The 23,111-nt window shown below is 40.6% G+C and overlaps 1 protein-coding gene across 1 annotated transcript in view; it reads right to left on the bottom strand.

The window, feature by feature from the left end:
* The window catches only part of LOC126336483 (uncharacterized), a 54,768-nt gene that overhangs the window by 17,765 nt on the left and 13,892 nt on the right, over positions 1 to 23,111 (bottom strand). Inside the window, exons 4-5 of the mRNA XM_050000224.1 lie at positions 11,372 to 11,496; positions 6,851 to 6,973 (exon numbers count right to left, since the gene is read on the bottom strand). Coding sequence (XP_049856181.1) covers positions 6,851 to 6,973; positions 11,372 to 11,496 — 248 coding nt within the window. The remainder of the gene's footprint in view (positions 1 to 6,850; positions 6,974 to 11,371; positions 11,497 to 23,111) is intronic.

Below are 23,111 nucleotides of genomic sequence, written 5' to 3'. Positions count from 1 at the left end.
CATGAGCTGTCTATAGTCTGGCTTGGTTCGCTCAATACCGTATTGGAATCTGTGGAAGGGTTTTTGGTAAAGTGAAAAATAAACAGACGGGCTGAAAGTCGGTGTTGGTGTTTGGCAGCTGTCCAGAAAATGGTTCAAATGGCTCTGAGCACTATGGGACTTAATATCTATGGTCATCAGTCCCCTAGAACTTAGAACTACTTAAACCTAACTAACCTAAGATCATCACAGAACACCCAGCCATCACGAGGCAGGGAAAATCCGTGACCCCGCTGGGAATCGAACCCGGAACCCGGGCGTGGGAAGCGAGAACGCTACCGCACGACCACGAGATGCGGGCGGCAGCTGTCCACTGTTGTTTTCGAAACCTTTGTTCTCGCTATTAAATTAATTCGAATAACCTTGTCCCGTATTCTGTCAGGACTAGTGAGTTTTTATTTACTGCATATTCTGACGGACAGGCGATCGGCGAGACAACAGAGCGTCGGCGCCAGAGGTCTTGCTGCAGTCGCCTCAGGTAGGAAGCTGCCGGACGAACATCTCTGCAATCACACTGTGAACTGTCAACCGACATTATTGAAGAGCATCGATACAATTAATCTACTGTAGACAAATATTAGTGAAGTGTTTTACATAGGTTCAGGTCAGTTTCCAGTTTACCTTTTAACAGTTCTCCTTCAGATACACCTCAAATTAAATTTACACTTGGGGTTTTGAGGACAGCCGCGCGGGATTAGCCGAGCGGTCTCAGGCGCCGCAGTCATGGACTGTGCGGCTGATCCCGGTGGAGGCTCGAGTCCTCCCTTCGGCATGTGTGTGTGTATTTGTCCTTAGGATAATTTAGGATAAGTAGTGTGTAAGCTTATTGACTGATGATCTTAGCAGTTAGGTCCCATAAGACCATAAGATTTCACACACATTTGAACATCTGAACTTTTCTTTTCTTTTCTTTTTTTTTTTGAGAAAAATTTCATCGCCACAACTTTACGTAGTCGCCCCGTGACAAACTCTGTTGATCTATAAGTTATAATTTTACTACCTATATTTAAAGACACAAGGGGTAAGGATTGAAGACTTTCGTTCTTCTAATTCTGTGAACTCATATTACTGAAGATTGTGTCGTAAAACAGTAGAGGCATGTACAATCAGTTAAATGCGACTTCAAGTCGAAATTATTTACAGCTGCGTCATTTCAGGCTGCGTAATTGCGCAGTCGTCAGTGCTGATGTTAACCGTGATACAGACAGAGATGATTACCTTGATTGTTGATTGCACTGTTTTATAATGAAAGCTACCCAACAAGGAAATCCTGAATTCTAAAATTATAAATTGCTATCAACAATAAATCCACATGCATCCAATTTGCTAGTTTGTTGGAAGACTTTTATGTATAACGAGGTTGCACTACCTACCTACATGCCCTTCTTCAGTAGCAAACAGCAACTAGGAGGTACAGCAGCTCTTGATAAATAATATTTGTAGACATTTTATCTTTCTTATGTCTCACTAATATGTATTTTGAGTGAGACCGAATTGTGCTTGTGTTCACTGCCTGCGATCTCAGTGAATCTTTCTTATAGATAGACGCTATCTAGCAGATAATATAAAAGACATATTAATTGAAGACACAATAGGCTGCATGTGGGCTGGATTAAACGGACAGGTGTGTGATGATTTAATCCCAAGAGTTTACGAGGTGTTTTGGTGGAAGTTTTGCAACAGAACTTCTACTGTCGGGCAGTAAGGCAATCTAAAATTTTACAAACTAATTAACAAGATAGCGAAAGGTATCAGGTGCGTAGGACACTACCTAAATAATCGTAGAATATGACAGTCGCTGTAACTTATGCATAAACAGTCTTAACCGAACAGCAGAAGTAAACCAGAAGCTCAAAGTAAATAAGACGAAGTTAGAGCCTTTTTAAGACTTCCCCTAATTTGATCAATACAGTGTCTAAACTACTCTAAATCTTCATTAAAAGTATAGCTAAATTCTCAGGAGTCCATGTAAGAGAGATCTTGATAAGATTAATAAATCCAGAGAGCCTGTGTTTTGGAACCAAACCAGTACGTGTTCTATTGTCCTCATCGGTGCGGACAGGGCGAGATGGCTATAGGAGCGGTGAGGCGCTGGACATGCATTTGGCAAGACGCGGTTCAAGTCCCCATCTGACCAGCCAGGAATTTCCTTGAATTACATATACAACTTATTGAAAATGCCAGAACAGTTTGTTTGAAGAGGAAAGGACAGGCTTCATTCACCGTCCTTTACCCAAGCGAGGTTAGAGTTCGTCTCTAACTTCCTTTTCAGCGATACTGAAATTTTAATCCACACTGTCGGAAAAGATCACTGCTGCAAGAAGGAACTGCGCGACGTAAACGAAAGTTGGTAGGCGTGTTTCTGCACCTGAAAGATGTTATCCATTCAAATGTCTGGCCATTTGCATAACAAGGCCGCTAGCAGCGCCACTATGAGAATGCAAGTCAGATTGGCTTCAAATGCAAACTATAACGGTCTTGAGCGTTAATTATCTTGGAGATTGGGTATGGTGAGTTGATGTTACTCCAGAATGGCTTTAAGATGACAAAGACACCACTCTGAAAATCTCACTGAGTTTGAACGCAGTCGTGTACTGGAGGTACGAAAAACTGGATGTTCCTTCTGCGATACTGCACAGAGACTTGGTGGGAATGTTGCCACTGTACATGACAGCTGTCAGCGGTGATCACGAGAATTACGGTCGCAAGACCGTGCTGTCCGGATTGTGGCTCTGGCGCATCCTGTTACACCCGCAGCAGCAGTTAGAACCACAATGACAGAAAGAACGATTACAAATTGGATATTCGAAGTACATGGCCGAACAAGACATCCTGTATCGTACATTTAATTGACCCCAGACCAGTGTCATTTGCGACTTCATTGGTGTCAAGCGGGGGCTCATTGGAGAGCAGAGTGGAGGTTCGTTGTGTTTTTCGGTGGAAGCTGAATCTGCCTAGGTGCCAGTGATGGCCGTGTTTTGGTTACAAGGAGGCCTGCTGAGAGCCTGCAACCAACCTGCCCGTGTGCTAGACACACTGAATCTACGCCTTGAGTGAGATTTTGTATGACGGGCACTGACTGCAAATTTGTGAATCAGTCTCGTGATTCGAATGTAGTGCTGCCATTTATTAACAGCATTGCCAGGGGTATTTTCCAATAGGATAACGATCGCCCACACTCCACTGTTTTAAGCCAACACGTTGCCTTGGACTGCTCGATCACCAGACATCTCCTCAATCGAGCACATATCGGACATTATCGGACTGCAGCTTCATCCGCAAAAAGCATTTGCAGCTCATGTATTGGCTGATGAAGTGCAACAAGCTTGGAATCCATCCCACAAAGTGACATCAGTCAGTACATGTAAAGCATCGTTCATGGACGTTCGCATGCTTGCTTTAAATATTCTGGCAGCTGCGCCGGTTATTATCCTCTTTAGATTTCTTCTGTTATCCTTCTCAGACAAAACATCCGTTATGTTTACCGTAAGTGATTTAGGAATTCTATAGAAGTGACTGATTGGCCATATGGGGATCAGAACCTTTTTCTTTGAAAATGCAAGTCGAATTTGCTATCGCATCTATAGCCATCTCAAGAGGTCCACGCTGATGACGTCGGCAGAACACGTATTAATTCTGTTCTGTGTAGACTGAATGCATTCACCAAGAGAGCATACACATTGTACGTTTTGTGTGTAAAGAGATAGCGTTTATTACATCACGATAGGAAATAAAATGTTCTGTCTGATAACTCAATATAATAAACGACGCTAGATTAAAAAGAAAAACGGAAATAATGATAGATATCTCGCAATTTCAGAATTGGTGCTCCTCATTAGTTAAAAACACAGATGCATTTCGTTTCTCTACTTTATTAGACACTCAAAATTAAATAGATAACCATTATAGCTAGAATTCGGTTAAATTTTAGGAATTCTTTCCCAATTAAATAAAACTCGCTATATTTTTAGAGCGTGACTGTATTCAAGTTATCACAGTTCTTGCACTGAAGTAGACGTTTGAGTACGTTGGTTTCAAAGAGTTGCACGGTGTGGAGCACTTTAAATATTTCATGAGGTCACATTCCGAAGCCATATTGGTCAATAAAATGTATGTATAAAATAACCATTATTTTTCAGCATTTCCATGTAGAATTACATTCAAGATATTCGTTGGAGTAAAGAATTCTCATTAATTATCGAATAAAGAAATGACGTTCTTTATGTAAACGTGGAGTACCGATTCAGGTTGTTCAGTTGCTCTGGTTTCTCAGCCATTGGGCTGAAAGACAGTTACTCTCTGCGTGTATTTGAATTGATATTCATAACATTCTCGGTTTGATCTAGTCTAAAGTGTTCACATTCAAAACGGAAAGCATACAATTAATATTTACTATAACTCATCTTTCTTCAGAGATGTAGGATGTGCGCTAGCCATTGAAAATGACAAAATCCAAATTTCAACCCCTCTTTGCTGTTGATACACAGGGTGTCCCAGCTATCTTGTCCACCCAAAATATCTCTGGGACAATAACAGCTATTGGAAAACGACTTTCACCCGTATCAATGTGGGGCTGTTGCCCATGAATGTACGTATTTGGAAACATTCTAAAACGAAAGCGTATGGTTTTTGTAACACAAACTTATGTTTTTTGTAAATGGACCACCTATATTTTTTTCTTCAGCAATTCATAGCATGACAAAGCTCATGCACAATGGCGTTGATTGCATCGCAATATTCCCATTACATCCCGAGATATTGAGACGCGAAGTTGACGCTTGAAACACCCGACAAGCGCTGCTAGCGCACGTCCTGAGGCTCAGGCGTGAACCCCATGCTGTCCGTAATCGAGATATGATTGACATGTGTAGTCACACCTCCATACTTATCAAGAGGTCCGAAACGAATAATATGCTCTGCTGCCATCAACTCTCATAAGCACATAATGGTTCCCCTCTTGCACGTTTTACGTATCTACGTACACAATATGAACCAGTACCGATCGGTGTACACCCGTCAGGTTGTCTTATTTATCCTGCACTCCCAAAATAAGGTTTATCTAATGCGTTATATGACCCATTGTGCCTGTCAAGCAGGGCCTGGCTCTACCTAGTCAAGTGTCCAACGTAGTTCCCACTACTGCCACAGTTACCACTTCGCATTATTTATGATTTGCGACCCATGCAAACTCATGTACTCCACCACCCTCCGAGCATCCCATTTGTTGTTAAGAAACATTTGTTTGCAAGAATTTGTCATTTAACGCATTAGATAAACATAACATTGATAATTATGTGATAATAAAACTAATTGGTTAAACATGTTCACATTCATCTTCTATGTCCTACCTGAACTTCCCAAATCAAAACATTTTTACCTAAACAACGGTAAAACTTTTAGTTCACTTGCTCGTTTCACTAAAACCATCAACATGAATTTTACTATTACGAGTGAATGATTAACTGTCACTTGCGGTAGATGTACAGTAAAGTAAAGTTTTAACGTTGAACGGGATTACCTTTTTAGTAACGGATTAACGATAAGCGAACTTAACTTTGTGACTAACGTTGCGGTACACAGATATGTTACAGAACCGCATCACCCCTAGCCTATGGGATAAATACCTGGTGAAATGTACGACATTAATGCAGGATGGCAGCAGACCGTATTATTCGTTTCGGACCTCTTGATAAGTATGGAAGTGTCATTACGCATGTCAATCACACCGCGATTACGGGCAGCATGGGGTTCACGTCTGAGCCTGAGGACGTGCGCTAGCAGCGCATGTCGGGTGTTTCAAGCGCCAACTTCGCGTCTTAATATCTCGGAATCTAATGGCAATATTGCGATTCAAGCAACGCCATTGTGTATGTGCTTTGTCATGCTATGGATTGCTGAAGAAAAAATATAGGAGGTACATTTTGAAAAAATAAGTTTGTGTTAAAAAACACTTATGCTTTCGTTTTAGAATGTTTCCAAATATGTACATTCATGGGCCCCAGCCCCACATTAATACCTGTGAAAGTCGTTTTCCAATAGCTGTTATTGTTCCAGAGATATTTTGGGTGGACAAGATAGCTGGTTCAAGAAGCTGCAAGACTGTGACAAAGGACAAGATTTCTGTAAACTGTGCCTAACATGAGTCACGTCCAACAGCAAAGAAATGTTGAAAACTGAATGCTGTCGTTTTGAATGTATAATGCCCTTTAAAAACCTCCTTTATCTCTGAAGAATGATGACTAACAGCAAATATTAACTGTTTGCTTTTCGGTTTTGGATGTGAACTTTTCAAGCTAGGCTACTTGCTCACAAGTACACGATGTTACTTGGTTAGATTAATGTTTTGAGAAATGAAAAAAATGGCTCTGAGCACTATGGGACTTAACATCTATGGTCATCAGTTCCCTAGAACTTAGAACTACTTAAACCTAACTAACCAAAGGACAACACACAACACCCACCCATCACGAGGCAGAGAAAATCCTTGACCGCGCCGGGAATCGAACCCGGGATTTAAGAAATGATATAAGCAGAGATGACGCACAAATACTTGTCACATGTGGGACTAAATTGAACCATTAACATGCATTGAGGTAACACTCATTCAAAACACACCTTTTTACGGGGAAATTGCGACTGCCAGTGAAGAAGAAAACTACGTAGGCAGTATTACTCGAAACAAAGTTAATGTGTCACATCGACGGCACACAACATTGTTGAATTCATTTGTTGGCTGTGTATGTTTAATCAATATTAGATAGTTCGGTATGAATGCAGATGGAAGTCTGCAAGATGACAGGCGGTCACTTACCGTCAAATCCTTCTTGGCAGACGCATTTCTTGCACTCAGAGTAAGTTCCATCTATTCTCTGATCTTCCCGGTATGTCTTCCCCTTGTGAGAACACTCGGCCGGGGGAATGTCGGTATCATTCACTGTAAAAGTATTATTATTTTACCAAACAGATACAGGAATATTCCTCAGTACAGTATAAGGCTATTCTGAATTATCACATTTCCTGGTTACATACATACACTGTTGCGAGACGCCTGAATGCTTTCTTTTTACACAGCGACACTAGAGAGGCAAGCGAACGTAAAATTACTCTGTTGAGTGCGTTATTAGGTGAACGTGAGTCTCTTCGGTGTAACCCAATCTGTTGCAAGCTCTGTCTTCGGCATTGTGGTTTGCGTGCTGCAAGTCGGTCATAGTATAGTATAGAGGGTTACAAAAAGGTACGGCCAAACTTTCAGAAAACATTCCTCACACACAAATAAAGAAAATATGTTATGTGGACATGTGTCCGGAAACGCTTAATTTCCATGTTAGAGCTCATTTTAGTTTCGTCAGTATGTACTGTACTTGATCGGCGTCTTAGGGAGCACAGAACATTCCAGCCTATGACTCGCGACTGGGGAAGACCTAGAACGACGAGGACACCTACAATGGACGAGGCAATTATTCGTGCAGTTGACGATAACCCTAATGTCAGCGTCAGAGAAGCTGCTGCTGTACAAGGTAACGTTGACCACGTCACTGTATGGAGAGTGCTACGAGAGAACCAGTTGTTTCCGTACCATGTACAGCGTGTGCAGGCTCTATCAGCAGCTGATTGGCCTCCACGGGTACACTTCTGCGAATGGTTCATCTAACAATGTGTCAATCCTCATTTAACAGCAAATGACTCTTTACAGATGAGGCTTCATTCCACCGTGATCAAATTGTAAATTTTCACAATCAACATGTGTGGGCTGACGAGAATCCGCGCGCAATTGTGCAATCACGTCATCAACACAGATTTTCTGTGAACGTTTGGGCAGGCATTGTTGGTGATGTCTTGACTGGGCCCCATGTTCTTCCACCTACGCTCAATGGAGCACGTTATCATGATTTCATACGGGATGCTCTACCTGTGCTGCTAGAACATGTGCCTTCACAAGTACGACACAACATGTGGTTCATGCACGATGGAGCTCCTGCACATTTCAGTCAAAGTGCTCGTACGCTTCTCAACAACAGATTCGGTGACCGATGGATTGGTAGAGGCGGACCAATTCCATGGCCTCCACGCTCTCCTGACCTCAACCCTCTTGACTTTCATTTATGGGGGCATTTGAAAACTCTTGTCTACCCAATCCCGGTACCAAATGTAGAGACTCTTCGTGCTCGTATTATGGACGGCTGTGATACAATACGCCATTCTCCAGGGCTGCATCAGCACATCAGGGATTCCATGGAGGACATTTTGAATGTTTGCTGTAACAAAGTGTCTGAAGTCACGCTGGCACGTTCTGTTGCTGTGTGTTTCCATTCCATGATTAATGTGATTTGAATTGAAGTTATAAAATGAGCTCTAACATGGAAAGTAAGCGTTTCCGGACACATGTCCACATAACATATTTTCTTTCTTTGTGTGTGAGGAATGTTTCCTGAAAGTTTGGCCGTATCTTTTTGTAACACCCTGAATATAAAATCGTAAAATGGTTTAAAAAACGGGAAGTGTTTATCGCAGTATATTGTACCAACAACGTAAATGGCACATTTGTCACACTTCTGGTCTGCCTGCTAAAGACCCTGAGAGGTCTCCTGATTTGTTCAGTGTAGTGGTACACAGCAGATACCTGACTAATCTGATGAACGGTATTAATAGCGTGCTTCATAACTCGTGAAGCAAAAGTTTTTCTCATTTCCTTCATTCGAACCAAGTAATTCAACGGCAAGTTTATGTCAATTATCAACAACAATTTTCCCTTATGCCGACAGCTATTTACCCTACCTTCAAGTTTAAGGAGACAGCATAAAAATATAGATTAAAATTTTGCTCTTTTATTACGACAATATTTATCATTGTATATGGAACATTTTTCGTACCTACAGCAGTATTTTTGCTGTTATCGGTATATATCCCGTTGCAATTCCAGTTTTTAACACGGACGGCATTATATTTCTTATCTTTATCTTTCTCAAGCTATGCCCAGTTCACGGAAAATTTCTTTCGTGGGATTCAGATTTCTGCACAAACAGTTTTTTTCTAAGTTTTACAGTTTAGCCTGTGTAATAATAGGTACATTACTGATAATACAGATTGAATAACATCTGACACCTCTCTCAGCTACTGCTTCCCTTTCATGACAGTCATATTATTCTTAACTCTGTACAGGCTGTAGATATCATTCCGCTTCGTGTATTTTTTCCTCTCAGCTTCAGACTTTCAAAGAACGTATTCGAGTCAACATTGTCAAAATATCTCCATCAAACTTAGGTTAGCCTTACTTTAACTTATCCTCTTGGATAGCTAATTTGCGGTTCCTGTATTTCTGCAGAACTCAGACTGATCATCTGACAGTTTTGCTATTCGTGTCAGTATTTTGCAACCAAGACCTACTAAACCGGTAGTCCGGTAATAGCCATACCGGTCAGCGCCTGCTTCCATTGGTATCGGAAATATTACGTTCTTCTTGAAGCCTCGTGGTATTTCACAACTCTCATATTTCTTACACTCCAGACAGAATACTTATGCCATGGCTGACTCTCCCAAGGAGCTGAATAGTTCTGAGGAAATGTCTAGTCCAGGGGCCTTGTTTCAAATCGGATCTTTCAGTTGTTCATCAAGTTCTTCTTACATTCATCTAATTAATCTTCTCGTATTGTAAAACTATCTTGAAGTTAATTTTTCTTTTATAGCCCTTGTATGTATTTCTTATATCTTCGAAGTTTCACTTCTTTCTTTAGTTCAGGCTTGCCATACGAGCAGCAGCTTCTTTTACATCCAAAGCACTCTTTAATTTTCGTATAGGAGTTGTCTTTCTTGCTCTTAGGTATACATGCTTCTATACCGTTCCTTTTGTCCATAAGTCATTGCTGCTTAGCGATTTTGCACTTCCTCAAACTCATTTTTATGACACCTGTACTCCCTTTTGTCAGCTTCTTATTGTCTCCTTTTGTCACTTAAATTGATTATTCCATGATTTATTCCAAGACTTCTACTGGGCCATGTCCTCCACCTCAATTCACCTTCTGATACCTTCACTCTTTCTCAAAGCTACTCATTATGGCCTAATGCTCCCTGTGAAACTCTCAAAAAGATCTCGACATATTAAATGATCCTGCTCTCATCTCCATAATTTCTAGCCGTTCTCAAATTTGTTTATTCTTCATTCCTTAACCAATAAATTACATTCAGAGTACACATCTCCCAACGGCCGTCTTACCATTATGTAATCAACATACCATAAATAACGAAAAGTGTGAGTTCATCCACAAGAGTGCTACAAGGAATTCGTTAGACTTCGGTTACACGATACATCACTCTAATCTAAAAGCCGTAAATTCAGATAAATACCTAGGTAGTTTAATTACGAACAACTTAAATTGGGAAGAACACATAGAAAATGTTGTGGGGAAGCCTAACAAAAGACAGCGTTTTATTGGCAGGACACTTAGAAAATGTAACAGATCTGCTAAGGAGACTTCCTACACTACGCTTATGGGTACTGCTTTAGAAGACTGCTGCGCTGTGTGGGATCCGTACCAGATATACTGACGGAGTACATCGAAAAAGTTCAAAGAAGGGCAGCACGTTCTGTGTTATCGCGAAATATGGGAGAGAGTGTCAAAGAAATGATACGGGATTTGGGCTGGACATCATTAAAAGAAAGGCGTTTTTCGTTGCGACGGAATCTTCTCACGAAATTCCAATCAAGAAATTTCTTCTTCGTATGCGAGAATATTTTGTTCCCACCGACCTACATAGGGAGAAATGATCACCACGATAAAATAAGGGAAATCAGAGCTCGCACGGAAAGATATAGGTGTTGGTTCTTTCTTCACGCTATACGAGATTTGAATAATGGAGAATTGTGAAGGTGGTTCGATGATCCTTCTGCCAGGCACTTAAATGTGATTTGCAGAGTATCCATGTAGATGTAGATGTAGATGAACATGAAAGTTTTCACTGTCTGCAGGTTTATACAAGTACATTTAAGAATTCGGAAATAGTTATTTTTTACACAGCAAAGGTGGCATTAGAAAACCAGTTGAGAAAAACGTTAGTAATGTACGTTTTCCCGTCAAACCCTGTGCCTAGACATTGTACCACAAGTAGATAGCAAAGGAGTTTCCTAAAACATTTCCCAGAAGGCAAATGTGAAGTAGAGACTGACAGCGCCTGTAACTAGTGTAGAAATTGCTAGAATTATTCTTTTATGGCCCCTACATACTGGTTCTACGGAATACTTAATACAGACAGCAATAAATGTTAACTAGCAGAAGTAATGAATGAATCCACATTGATGTAATGAACATAATGAATTTATTTAATTTTAGTCACTCACCACATCGTACTCCTGTGGGGCAACACGCATCTAGTCCATCTGTCATGTAGCACTCTGCTTCCCGGCCCGAAGGAACGCCAACTATTCCACAGTCAGTTCCTGGACAAAGGAATGTTGCTTCTTCCCTGTAACAAAAGTTAACTCTCGTTTTTGACATTTGCCAGATTCCTTAGACTGTAGCGTGCTACTGGCTAAAATGAAAGAAAAGTGGATTTTGTATTTATTGATATCCATCAACTTTATAGATACAGTCTGTTGTTAAAAATTAGGAAAAGTACTCAAAAACCAGCACTAAGCAAGGTTTAAGTCAACCGCTGATATGATTGTGTAATGAACGAATGTGATATAGGGAATGTGAATATTTCGACATTTCTTAGGAATAGGCTCAAATGCTTGTTAGTGGGTATGAATAGATACATAACAGCAGGTTTATTATTGAGCTGTGCGTGTGCTTAAATCGACACTGGCAGCTCGTTCAACTTCTCTGCTATTCTTTTCTTAGTGACGGCTTCCCTTGAGGCCTTTTGCTCTTGCTGGCTGTTCCGGATGCTAACAGGGGTCGCTCGCTGAAGGCAGAGGTCTGGTTGGCATATTGCAGTTGGCAGTCTTTTACCACGAAGAGCGTGCCTGCGCCTTTTTGAAGAACCACTGCTTTCATCTGCCTTCATGATCGCGGGTTGGCCGCTTTGGTATGGTATGGTTTCCATTTCAGCCGCCTTGGTTGGAGAATGTGGTCTTGCCCGTTTTTTTTATTTCATCAAGGAATGGTATACAAATAAGTGGTGCGATTAAATGTTAGACACCACTCGAAAAAACTGCTGTTCCTTTGCTAAGCTAATGTCACTGAAATTTGTTTTGGCTTCTTGCCTACAGCTTTGTTTAAGTATCGCCAGCGGCCTTTCTTTTGGCATTTGTTTTTAAAGTGTATTAGTTTGCCTGTTAATCGCAACACGCCGGAGTTGATGTTAAGACAGCTGTAAAAGGGCCAATATTTTACCCAGCTATAGTTCCGTTATTACCTGATTAAGTGTAAATACTGATTCTCTAAAATTGTACGTGTGTTCCATACAGTATCCCCATGTGTTGAAACTGTTACAAAACGTTTGTATCTGCAGTTGCCTGTTAGCTTTAAACCATTCGTTCGTCAAATACACAGTTTTCCGTGCTTCAACTATGGCAAGGTCAAAGAGCCGAGTTCAGTTTCTAAATTATTCTTGTTGCGTGGTTTTCATGTATTCGCTGTGTTTGATTCAGAATCTGAGCCGAATCAAGCAACTGTGTGATGCGCGGGCAAAGCTCTGTCCGGTAATCTTGTGTTGGGTGATGCGTTCTATTTTAGCTAACTTAGATCACTCTTAAAGCTGCGAATCAATCGCGTTCTTTTTGCTATTTTGTGTGCTATTGTTCTAATTCTTGTGAGCCTTTCTAAGACTCATTTTCTTACTCAATAAGGCTAGTTGAAGTAAAAATTTTCGCATTCATACTTTTTCTTTAAATATTTAAAGTGTCATTCAAATGGTAGTTCTTATAACGTCTGTTTGCAAGCAAGAAAATTAAATGTTAATAGCTCTCTGAGACCCTCTGGGACAAATTTGTAAATTTTTATCACAGTTAAGAATGTACAGAATACTGAATGGTGAATAAATAGCTCCACGTCAAATTAATGACTGTAATTTTCTACAGCTTAAATGTTTACTACTGTTTATATCATTCAGTGCCTCTGAGACAAAATAAAGAGGTTAAAAGTTCGTGTTTTGTTAATGTTTTGTATACTCAGCACCTTTCCACTGTCAGACCTTAGTTCCCTTCTGCTGCAATGACAATCGTTCTTTTATAATCCCATAACTTCATTTTCGATTCATACAGTAATTGGTAAGATTGTTTTCTGCTTTGTGAGTTCTGCGTTGTTTACTGTAGAAAGTCATTCTTTGCTTCTGGCAAAGGTAGCAACGAAGATGACACGCAGGTAAAACCACCATTCCTAGATTTGCCACTACATAGACTCTGACCACAATTTATTGGCTATACACTGTAGATTAAAACTGAATAAATTGAAAAAAAGGTAGAAGTTTAAGGAGATAGGACCTGGATGGGTTGAAAGAATCAGAGGTTCTTGAAAGTTTTAGAGGGAGCATTAGTTAAATAAAATACAATAGGGGAAATAAATACAGCAGAAGGCGAATGGGTAGCTTTGAGAGAAGAAATTGTGAAGGCAGCAGAGAATTAAATAGGTAATAAGACAAGGCCTAGTATAGATCCTTGGATAACACATGAGACATTGAATTTAATTAATGAAAGGATAAAATATAAAAACGCACTAAATGGATCAGGTCAAAAAGAATACAAACTTTTAAAAAGTAAGAATAATAGGAAGTGCAAAATGGCTAAGCAGTAATGGCTATGGAACAAATGTAAGGATTTAGGAGCATATTACACTAGGGGAGAGAGAGACACCGCCTACAGGAAAATTGAAAAGGCCTTTGGGGGAAACAGAAGCAGCTGGGTGAATATAAGAGCTCAGATGGGAAAGAAGCCCTAAGCAAAGAAGGGAAAGTTGAAAGATGGAACGTCTATATAGAAGGTCTATACAAGGAAGATAAACATGAAGGTTATGTCATAGGAAGGAAAGTAGACGTGATTAAGATGAGTAGGGAGATACAATAAGGCGAGGAGAATTTGATAGATCTCTGAAACGTGGCTGTGGGAGTAGACGATATTCGGTCAGAACTACTGACAGCCTTTCGAGGACCAGCCATTACAAAACTCCACCATCTGGTGTGGAAGAACTATGGGGCAGGTGAAATACTCTCATACTTCAAGAAGAATGTAACAATTCCAGTTAGAAAGAAGGCAGTTGCAGAAAGGTGTGAAACTTACCGAACTAACAGTTTAACAATTCGTTGTTGCAAAATACTATTACGAATTCCCTACAAAGGAATGAAAAAACTGGTAGTAGCCGATCTCAGGGAAGATCAGTTTGGATTCCGGAGAAATGGAGGAATAGGCGAGGCAATACAGACCTAACGACTTATCTTAGAAGGTAGTTTAAGGAAAGGAAAGGAAAACATACATTTATAGCAATTGTAGACTTAGAGACACCTTTTTCCAATGTTGACTGGAATACACTCTTTGAAATTGTGAGAGTAGCAGGGGTGAAATACGGGGAGTGGAAGACTATTTACAACTTGTACAGATTCCAGATGGCAGTATGAGAGTCGAGGGACGTGAAAGGGAAGCAATGGTTCAGAAGGAAGTGGGACAAGGTTGTAGCCTATCGCTGATGTTATTCTATATATACATTGAAAATGTAATAAAGGTAAACAAAGGAAAATTTGGAAGATGAATTAAATTTCATGTAAAAGAAATAAAAAGGTTTGCATATGACATTGTACTTCCCCCATGAACCATGGACCTTGCCGTTGGTGGGGAGGCTTGCGTGCCTCAGCGATACAGATGGCCGTACCGTAGGTGCAACCACAACGGAGGGGTATCTGTTGAGAGGCCAGACAAACGTGTGGTTCCTGAAGAGGGGCAGCAGCCTTTTCAGTAGTTGCAGGGGCAACAGTCTGGATGATTGACTGATCTGGCCTTGCAACATTAACCAAAACGGCCTTGCTGTGCTGGTACTGCGAACGGCTGAAAGCAAGGGGAAACTACAGCCGTAATTTTTCCCGAGGACATGCAGCTTTACTGTATGATTAATTGATGATGGCATCCTCTTGAGTAAAATATTCCGGAGGTAAAATAGTCCCCCATTCGGATCTCCGGGCGGGGACTGCTCAGGAGGATGTCGTTATCAGGAGAAAGAAAACTGCCGTTCTACGGATCGGAGCGTGGAATGTCAGATCCCTTAATCGGGCAGGTAGGTTAGAAAATTTAAAAAGGGAAATGGATAGGTTAAAGTTAGATATAGTGGGAATTAGTGAAGTTCGGTGGCAGGAGGAACAAGACTTCTGGTCAGGTGACTACAGGGTTATAAACACAAAATCAAATAGGGGTAATGCAGGAGTAGGTTTAATAATGAATAGGAAAATAGGAATGCGGGTAAGCTACTACGAACACCATAGTGAACGCATTATTGTGGCCAAGATAGATACGAAGCCCACACCTACTACAGTAGTACAAGTTTATATGATAACTAGCTCTGCAGATGATGAAGAAATTGAAGAAATGTACGATGAAATAAAAGAAATCCTTCAGATAGTGAAGGGAGACGAAAATTTAATAGTAATGGGTGACTGGAATTCGAGTGTAGGAAAAGGGAGAGAAGGAAACATAGTAGGTGAATATGGATTGGGGCTAAGAAATGAAAGAGGAAGCCGCCTAGTAGAATTTTGCACAGAGCACAACTTAATCATACCTAACACTTGGTTTAAGAATCATGAAAGAAGGTTGTATACGTGGAAGAATCCTGGAGATACTAAAAGGTATCAGATAGATTATATAATGGTAAGACAGAGATTTAGGAACCAGGTTTTAAGTTGTAAGACATTTCCAGGGGCAGATGTGGACTCTGACCACAATCTATTGGTTATGACCTGTAGAGTAAAACTGAAGAAACTGCAAAAATGTGGGAAATTAAGGAGATGGGACCTGGATAAACTGAAAGAACCAGAGGTTGTACAGAGTTTCAGAAAGAGCATAAGGGAACAATTGACAGTAATAGGGGAAAGAAATACAGTAGAAGAAGAATGGGTAGCTCTGAGGGATGTAGTAGTGAAGGCAGCAGAGGATAAAGTAGGTACAAAGACGAGGGCTGCTAGAAATCCTTGGGTAACAGAAGAAATATTGAATTTAATTGATGAAAGGAGAAAATATAAAAATGCAGTAAATGAAGCAGGCAAAAAGGAATACAAACGTCTCAAAAATTAGATCGACAGGAAGTGCAAAATGGCTAAACAGGGATGGCTAGAGGACAAATGTAAGGATGTAGAGGCTTATCTCACTAGGGGTAAGATAGATACTGCCAACAGGAAAATTAAAGAGACCTTTGGAGAGAAGAGAACCACGTGTATGAATATCAAGAGCTCAGATGGCAGCCCAGTTCTAAGCAAAGAAGGGAAGGCAGAAAGGTGGAAGGAGTATATAGAAGGTTTATACAAGAGCGATGTACTTGAGGACAATATTATGGAAATAGAAGAGGATGTAGATGAAGACGAAATGGGAGATACGATACTGCGTGAAGAGTTTGACAGAGCACTGAAAGACCTGAGTCGAAACAAGGCCCCCGGAGTAGACAACATTCCATTAGAACTACTTACGGCCTTGGGAGAGCCAGTCATGACAAAACTCTACCAGCTGGTGAGCAAGATGTATGAGACAGGCGAAATACCCTCAGACTTCAAGAAGAATATAATAATTCCAATCCCAAAGAAAGCAGGTGCTGACAGATGTGAAAATTACCGAACTATCAGTTTAATAAGCCACGGCTGCAAAATACTAACGCGAATTCTTTACAGACGAATGGAAAAACTGGTAGATGCAGACCTCGGGGAGGATCAGTTTGGATTCCGTCGAAATGTTGGAACACGTGAGGCAATACTGACCTTACGACTTATCTTAGAAGAAAGATTAAGAAAAGGCAAACCTACGTTTCTAGCATTTGTAGACTTAGAGAAAGCTTTTGACAATGTTGACTGGAATACTCTTTTTCAAATTCTAAAGGTGGCAGGGGTAAAATACAGGGAGCGAAAGGCTATTTATAATTTGTACAGAAACCAGATGGCAGTAATAAGAGTCGAGGGGCATGAAAGGGAAGCAGTGGTTGGGAAAGGAGTGAGACAGGGTTGTAGCCTCTCCCCGATGTTATTCAATCTGTATATTGAGCAAGCAGTAAAGGAAACAAAAGAAAAATTTGGAGTAGGTATTAAAATTCATGGAGACGAAGTAAAAACTTTGAGGTTCGCCGATGACATTGTAATTCTGTCAGAGACGGCAAAGCACTTGGAAGAGCAGTTGAACGGAATGGACAGTGTCTTGAAAGGAGGATATAAGATGAACATTAACAAAAGCAAAACGAAGATAATGGAATGTAGTCAAATTAAATCGGGTGATGCTGAGGGAATTAGATTAGGAAATGAGACACTTAAAGTAGTAAAGGAGTTTTGCTATTTAGGAAGTAAAATAACTGATGATGGTCAAAGTAGAGAGGATATAAAATGTAGACTGGCAATGGCAAGGAAAGCGTTTCTGAAGAAGAGAAATTTGTTAACATCGAATATAGATTTATGTATCAGGAAGTCGTTTCTGAAAGTATTTGTTTGGAGTGTAGCCATGTATGGAAGTGAAACATGGACGATAACTAGTTTGGACAAGAAGAGAATATAAGCTTCCGAAATGTGGTGCTACAGAAGAATACTGAAGATAAGGTGGATAGATCACGTAACTAATGAGGAGGTATTGAATAGGATTGGGGAGAAGAGAAGTTTGTGGCACAACTTGACTAGAAGAAGGGATCGGTTGGTAGGACATGTTTTGAGGCAACAAGGGATCACAAATTTAGCATTGGAGGGCAGCGTGGAGGGTAAAAATCGTAGAGGGAGACCGAGAGATGAATACACTAAGCAGATTCAGAAGGATGTAGGTTGCAGTAGGTACTGGGAGATGAAGCAGCTTGCACAGGATAGAGTAGCATGGAGAGCTGCATCAAACCAGTCTCAGGACTGAAGACAATAACAACAACATGACATTGTAATTCTGTCAGAGAAAGCAAAGGATGTGGAAGAGCAGTTGGACAGAATGGATAGGTCTTGAAAGGAGAATGTAAAATCAACATCAACACAAGCAAAACAAGGATAATGTAACGTAGTCGAATGATATCACGTGATGCTGAGTGAATTAGATTAAGAAACGAGACATTTAAAGAAGTAAAAGAGATTTGCTAGTTGGGCAGCAAAATAACTGATCATGCCCGAAGTGGAGAGGATAAAAATGCAGATTTTCAATGACAAGAAAAGCGTTTCTGAAGAAGAAAGTTTTTTTAGCATCGAATATAGATTTAAGTGCTAGGAAGTCGTTTCTGAAAGTATTTGTCTGGAGTATAGTCATATATGGAAGTGAAACGTGGACGCTAAATAGTTTAGACCAAAAAGAGAATAAAGATTTCGAAATGTGGTGCTGCAGAAGACTATTGAAGATAATAAGAGAATATCATGTAACTAATGTGAGGTATTGAATAAAATTGGGAAGGCAAGAAATTTGTGCCACAACCTGATCAAAAGAAGGGATCTGTTGATAGGACACATTCTGAGACATCAAGGCATCACCAGCTTAGTACTGGAGGTAAGCTGACTCAGAAGGACGTAGGTTCCAGAAGTTATTTGGAGATGGAGAGGCTCGCACACGATAGAGCAGCATCGAGAGCTGCACCAAACCAGTCTTCGGACTGAAGACCACAACGACATTAATATGGAAGCCACTGTAAGTATATTCGTAATCGAATGCAAGGAGTGTCGATTGAAACTGTTAATGTGCCTACTTACCATAGACATACACTTACCATAGAACAGAAGTACTGTCTTAAAATGTACAAAGTCGATATCGTTTATAAATGCGAGAGCCAATTTTACGTATAACAATCTTTATAAAGAATGGATTTTCAATTTTCCAGTTAATTGTTCATGCTGTTATGAAGGTCGGTTAATGTCGTTAACATAGCTGCTTTGCTTCTGTTAGAGCAAATACTATTACATTGTGACAAATTTATATTCATTAAGTATAGGCAAAATCAGTAAGATAAATAGCCTATTGCGTCTGCGTGAAGTAAAGCTTTACTTAATGATGTCAAGTTGACAAGCAGTATGTATTTCATTTGATAAAATTTCACTCCTAACACATTTCGGACTTCGAAATTATTTTTCCGATAAGCAAAACCGAAGTTGAGAGACGAGAATTTCTTTAAAGCATCTCTTTTAAACTATTCTGTTCCTCAGCCGTCTCATGCCTAACTAGGATGGCCTCCTCTCAACCACTCCAAATTTCATCTTTACAAAGCAGCAGTAGCTTCCTGTGCTGGTGTAAAGTGTCGTCAGCATACCGGTAGTAAAGATGAAGAGATAAGTTCGATTAGTAGGTGCTGGACCAAGCGCGCCTATCACGAGAGAGGCCAGAGACACACCCACAAGCAATACACCGCCAACGCCCTCTCGACAGCATGTATTTAGGCCGCCGCCGCTGTACAGTGGCCCTCACTCAAACATCCAGTTTGGTGTCTGTCAGTTTACTTGCAGAGCACGTTTAGCTCTTCACAGGCTACGACAGTACATAGCGACGAGATTAGTGACCATAGTGAGACTATTTTACCTGAACCAGAACTGTACATTACTATTTGCAAGAGGGCTATCGCTGATGAGCTCGTACCACAAAACATGGACTCTACTCAGGTTAAGTAAATCTTCTAGTTCACGTAAATAATGAACTGTAATAAATTAAGTGTGCATTCTTGTTGTAGAAAGAGGATATTGGCCACTCATAAGAACATCCTTCCCCTTGCTTCCTCGCAGTATAAGACTCCACACTTCCTACCTGTACCACTTTGCCCAACCGTAATGTCTCAGCTCTTTTACCCATTTTCTTCTATCTCCATCCCATTAAACCTTCAATGTCCCAATAGTTCTCCTTCCTCATCACAGAGCTCATAATTATTACTTGAAACGCTCCCACATTTACCAATGCATCGCTTCATAAGTTTTCAGACTATCACTTAACATCATAGTAAGGCGTCAACACCCCAGATCTCAAGTCGGCAGCCATTAATCGCCTCAGCACTCAATGCTATCTGCCCCTGGTTCCCTCCTCTCATTTCCTTATTTCAGCAACTTATAATCTTTCACAAAAGTGTTACTTTTCCAGCGCATAACGGTGTCTCCTACTCTGATCAGTGTTATATTCAACCTGTAGGTTGTCTGTCTGATGCCTTACAACCATTGCAGGAAGCTATGTTTCTAATCGTCAAACCATTAACTTGTCATCACCTTATCCTCCATAGATTTAAACAGGGTGCCTCCCACGCATATGGATAAGCACTAATTGCATTTCATCCAGCCCATATAAAGAGGGGTTATTGATTTAATCAAATAACTTAAACTGTAATCGTAGGTTCAGGTAGTTGAATTACGAGTCCGTTGGCTACAATCGTCGATAGGCTGCTTGCATTTTGAGTTAACGTGTTGTAAATGTTAGTGCGGCTGCCACGCCCTGCTCCACACTTTTCAACGTCAGTGGTGTGTCTGTAAACGTTCGCTACAGCAGTCCACTCCAGTCTGATGACCTATTCTCACGAGCCACTTCTACCTACCGTCACCAAGGCCACCTGTGACGTCCAGGTGTTAAGCTGTTGGAGACTTTGCTTGAGCATAGTGACACACTTATCTTTGAATACGGAAAACTCAGCGGTTATTCTGATGGTGTACGCCTTCTCTACATGAATATTTTCAGGGTGCGTTAGGTCATCACCTTACTTTCATGGATGAAAATACAAGACTACATCAAATTGCGAGGATGGAGGAGACTTGTAACGAGGTGATATTCGGCGAAGGTGATGTTCAGCAACTGTATTGGGCCACCCAATCCGCAAATGAAATCCCATAGACCACATGTGTGATGCATTGGGCAGACGTAACACAGCATGCTGTCATGCACCAACGACCATCTGGCAGTCATCAACAGCGATGGTGAAGTAATGCAATGCCTAAGACAAGAACTCGTTACCAACATTGTGGCTCGCATTTGAGCACATTAGAGAGCATGCACTGTCACGTGTGGTGATCACACACCTTATTGGGAACCATGTCAAGCCTTGTGTGATCGTGATCGTAAAGAATCACAGTGGTTGCACTGAAGTGTCGTCTTTGAATTAAACTCATTTCTGTTCGTGTCACTATGCACTACTTTCAATTACGTTCTGTAGTATACTGTGGCAGTTGTTGCTACATCCGCTACCAGCAAAAATATCCAGAGTTTCCCAGGTATTTATTTACAGCTATGCGTCTACGCCAGTACCACACCGCGTCTGGCCATGTGCTTAATGTTTATGAAGCCATATCTCTTGAAGTGTGTGTCTTACGATGATATAACTTCGTAGATCCATTCAGTGGTATATTTGGATACCGTCTACTATACGTGTTGCGAATGGACTTAATGAGAACGAAGTAATAAAATTAAAATCCATGCATGATGTGAAAGTGATTCGCCCATCTTAAGGCCTATGAAGTCACACCTGCCGAATTTTGTGTGGAATCATGATATAATTTTGTATGTCCACTTAGCGGATATGTGCATATTGTCTTCGAAATGTATTGCAAATAGTTAGTGGCACAAAAGTAATAAATTTAAACGCCATGCAAGATGCGGAAAAGTTTCATGCATCTCATTGGTTTTGACGTCATATCTCCTGAAGTATGATACATAGGTGGTTCTGGCCCCCCACAGCGATTGTGGCCTGACAGTGACGTATATGTGTATGACGTTTGGTTGAAATCGGTACAGTACTTTCGCGGGAGATGTGGAATACCCACACCCACCCACAAACACACACACACACACACATGTATACATACATACATATATACATACATACATATATACACACATACATATATACATACATACATATATGTGGATGTTACTTGGCAATTATATAACAAGCGGATGTTACTTCTTTCCTGATGTTTTGCAAACTATTGTATTATTGAAACTCTTTGTTCTTCAATTAAGTTGTTGTTCATACATTGTGAAGTTTACACAAAGATTTCAATAGCACTCATCAGAATTCAAGGAGCTTGCGCGACTGGAATTAATTTTGATTAACGAGTCAATTCCGCCCCTCCAAATTAGATACTCGCGCATACCATGCCAATCACGTAATTTACTATCAAGTAATATCAGCAGAAGATCAAAACCAATTCATTATATAACTGCATGGCGCAAAAAGGGGCAAATGTCTGTAACTAAAGAAAATCGGAGACCATCCACATAGCATTAAAAGAGATCCGTTAAATTTTTGTTACACGTAAAAGCATGCAAATCTGAAGGCTGTCAGTTCAACCCCATACCTAAGAATTATGATTATAATCAACTTAAATCGCAATGATAGCAGAGATAATGTCGCGGGGAAGGAAAACAAAAGATTGTGTTTTGTTGGCAGAACACTTAGAAGACGCTTATCCGTTTCCTGCTAGAGTACTGCTGTCCTGTATGGGATCCTTACCAGACAGGATTGACGGAGGACGTCGAAAAAGCCCAAAAAGAGAGCAGCTCGTTTTGTCCTATCGTGAAGTAGGGCCAAGCATGTCACGCATATAGTGAGAGAGTTGGCGACGCGGTCGTTTAAACAAAGGCGGTTTTCGGCATGGTAAGATCTTTTCACGAAATTTCAAACATCAACTTTGTCCTCTGAATGTGAACATATTTTACTACCGCCAACCTACACAGAAATGCGAAACGCAATAAAACAAGGAAATCAGAGGTCGAACGGGAAGGTTTAAGTTCAAATGGCTCTGAGCACGATGGGACTTAACTTCTGAGATCATCAGTCCCCTAGAACTTAGAACTACTTAAACCTAACTAACCTAAGGAGATCACACACATCCATGCCCAAGGCAGGATTCGAACCTGCTACCGTATCGGTCGTGAAGGTTAAAGTGTTCACATTTCCCACATGTGTTGTTACAGTGGAACGGTAGGTAAACAGTGTGAAGGTGTTTGGAAGAAGCCTCTACCGAGCACTTAAGTGTGAATTTCA

This window comes from Schistocerca gregaria, chromosome 2 (genome assembly GCF_023897955.1).
Source record: "Schistocerca gregaria isolate iqSchGreg1 chromosome 2, iqSchGreg1.2, whole genome shotgun sequence".
NCBI classification, from domain to species: Eukaryota; Metazoa; Arthropoda; class Insecta; order Orthoptera; family Acrididae; genus Schistocerca; species Schistocerca gregaria.
The sequence above is the reverse complement of the archived record's forward strand: the minus strand, read 5'-3'. Positions and strand labels throughout refer to the sequence as shown.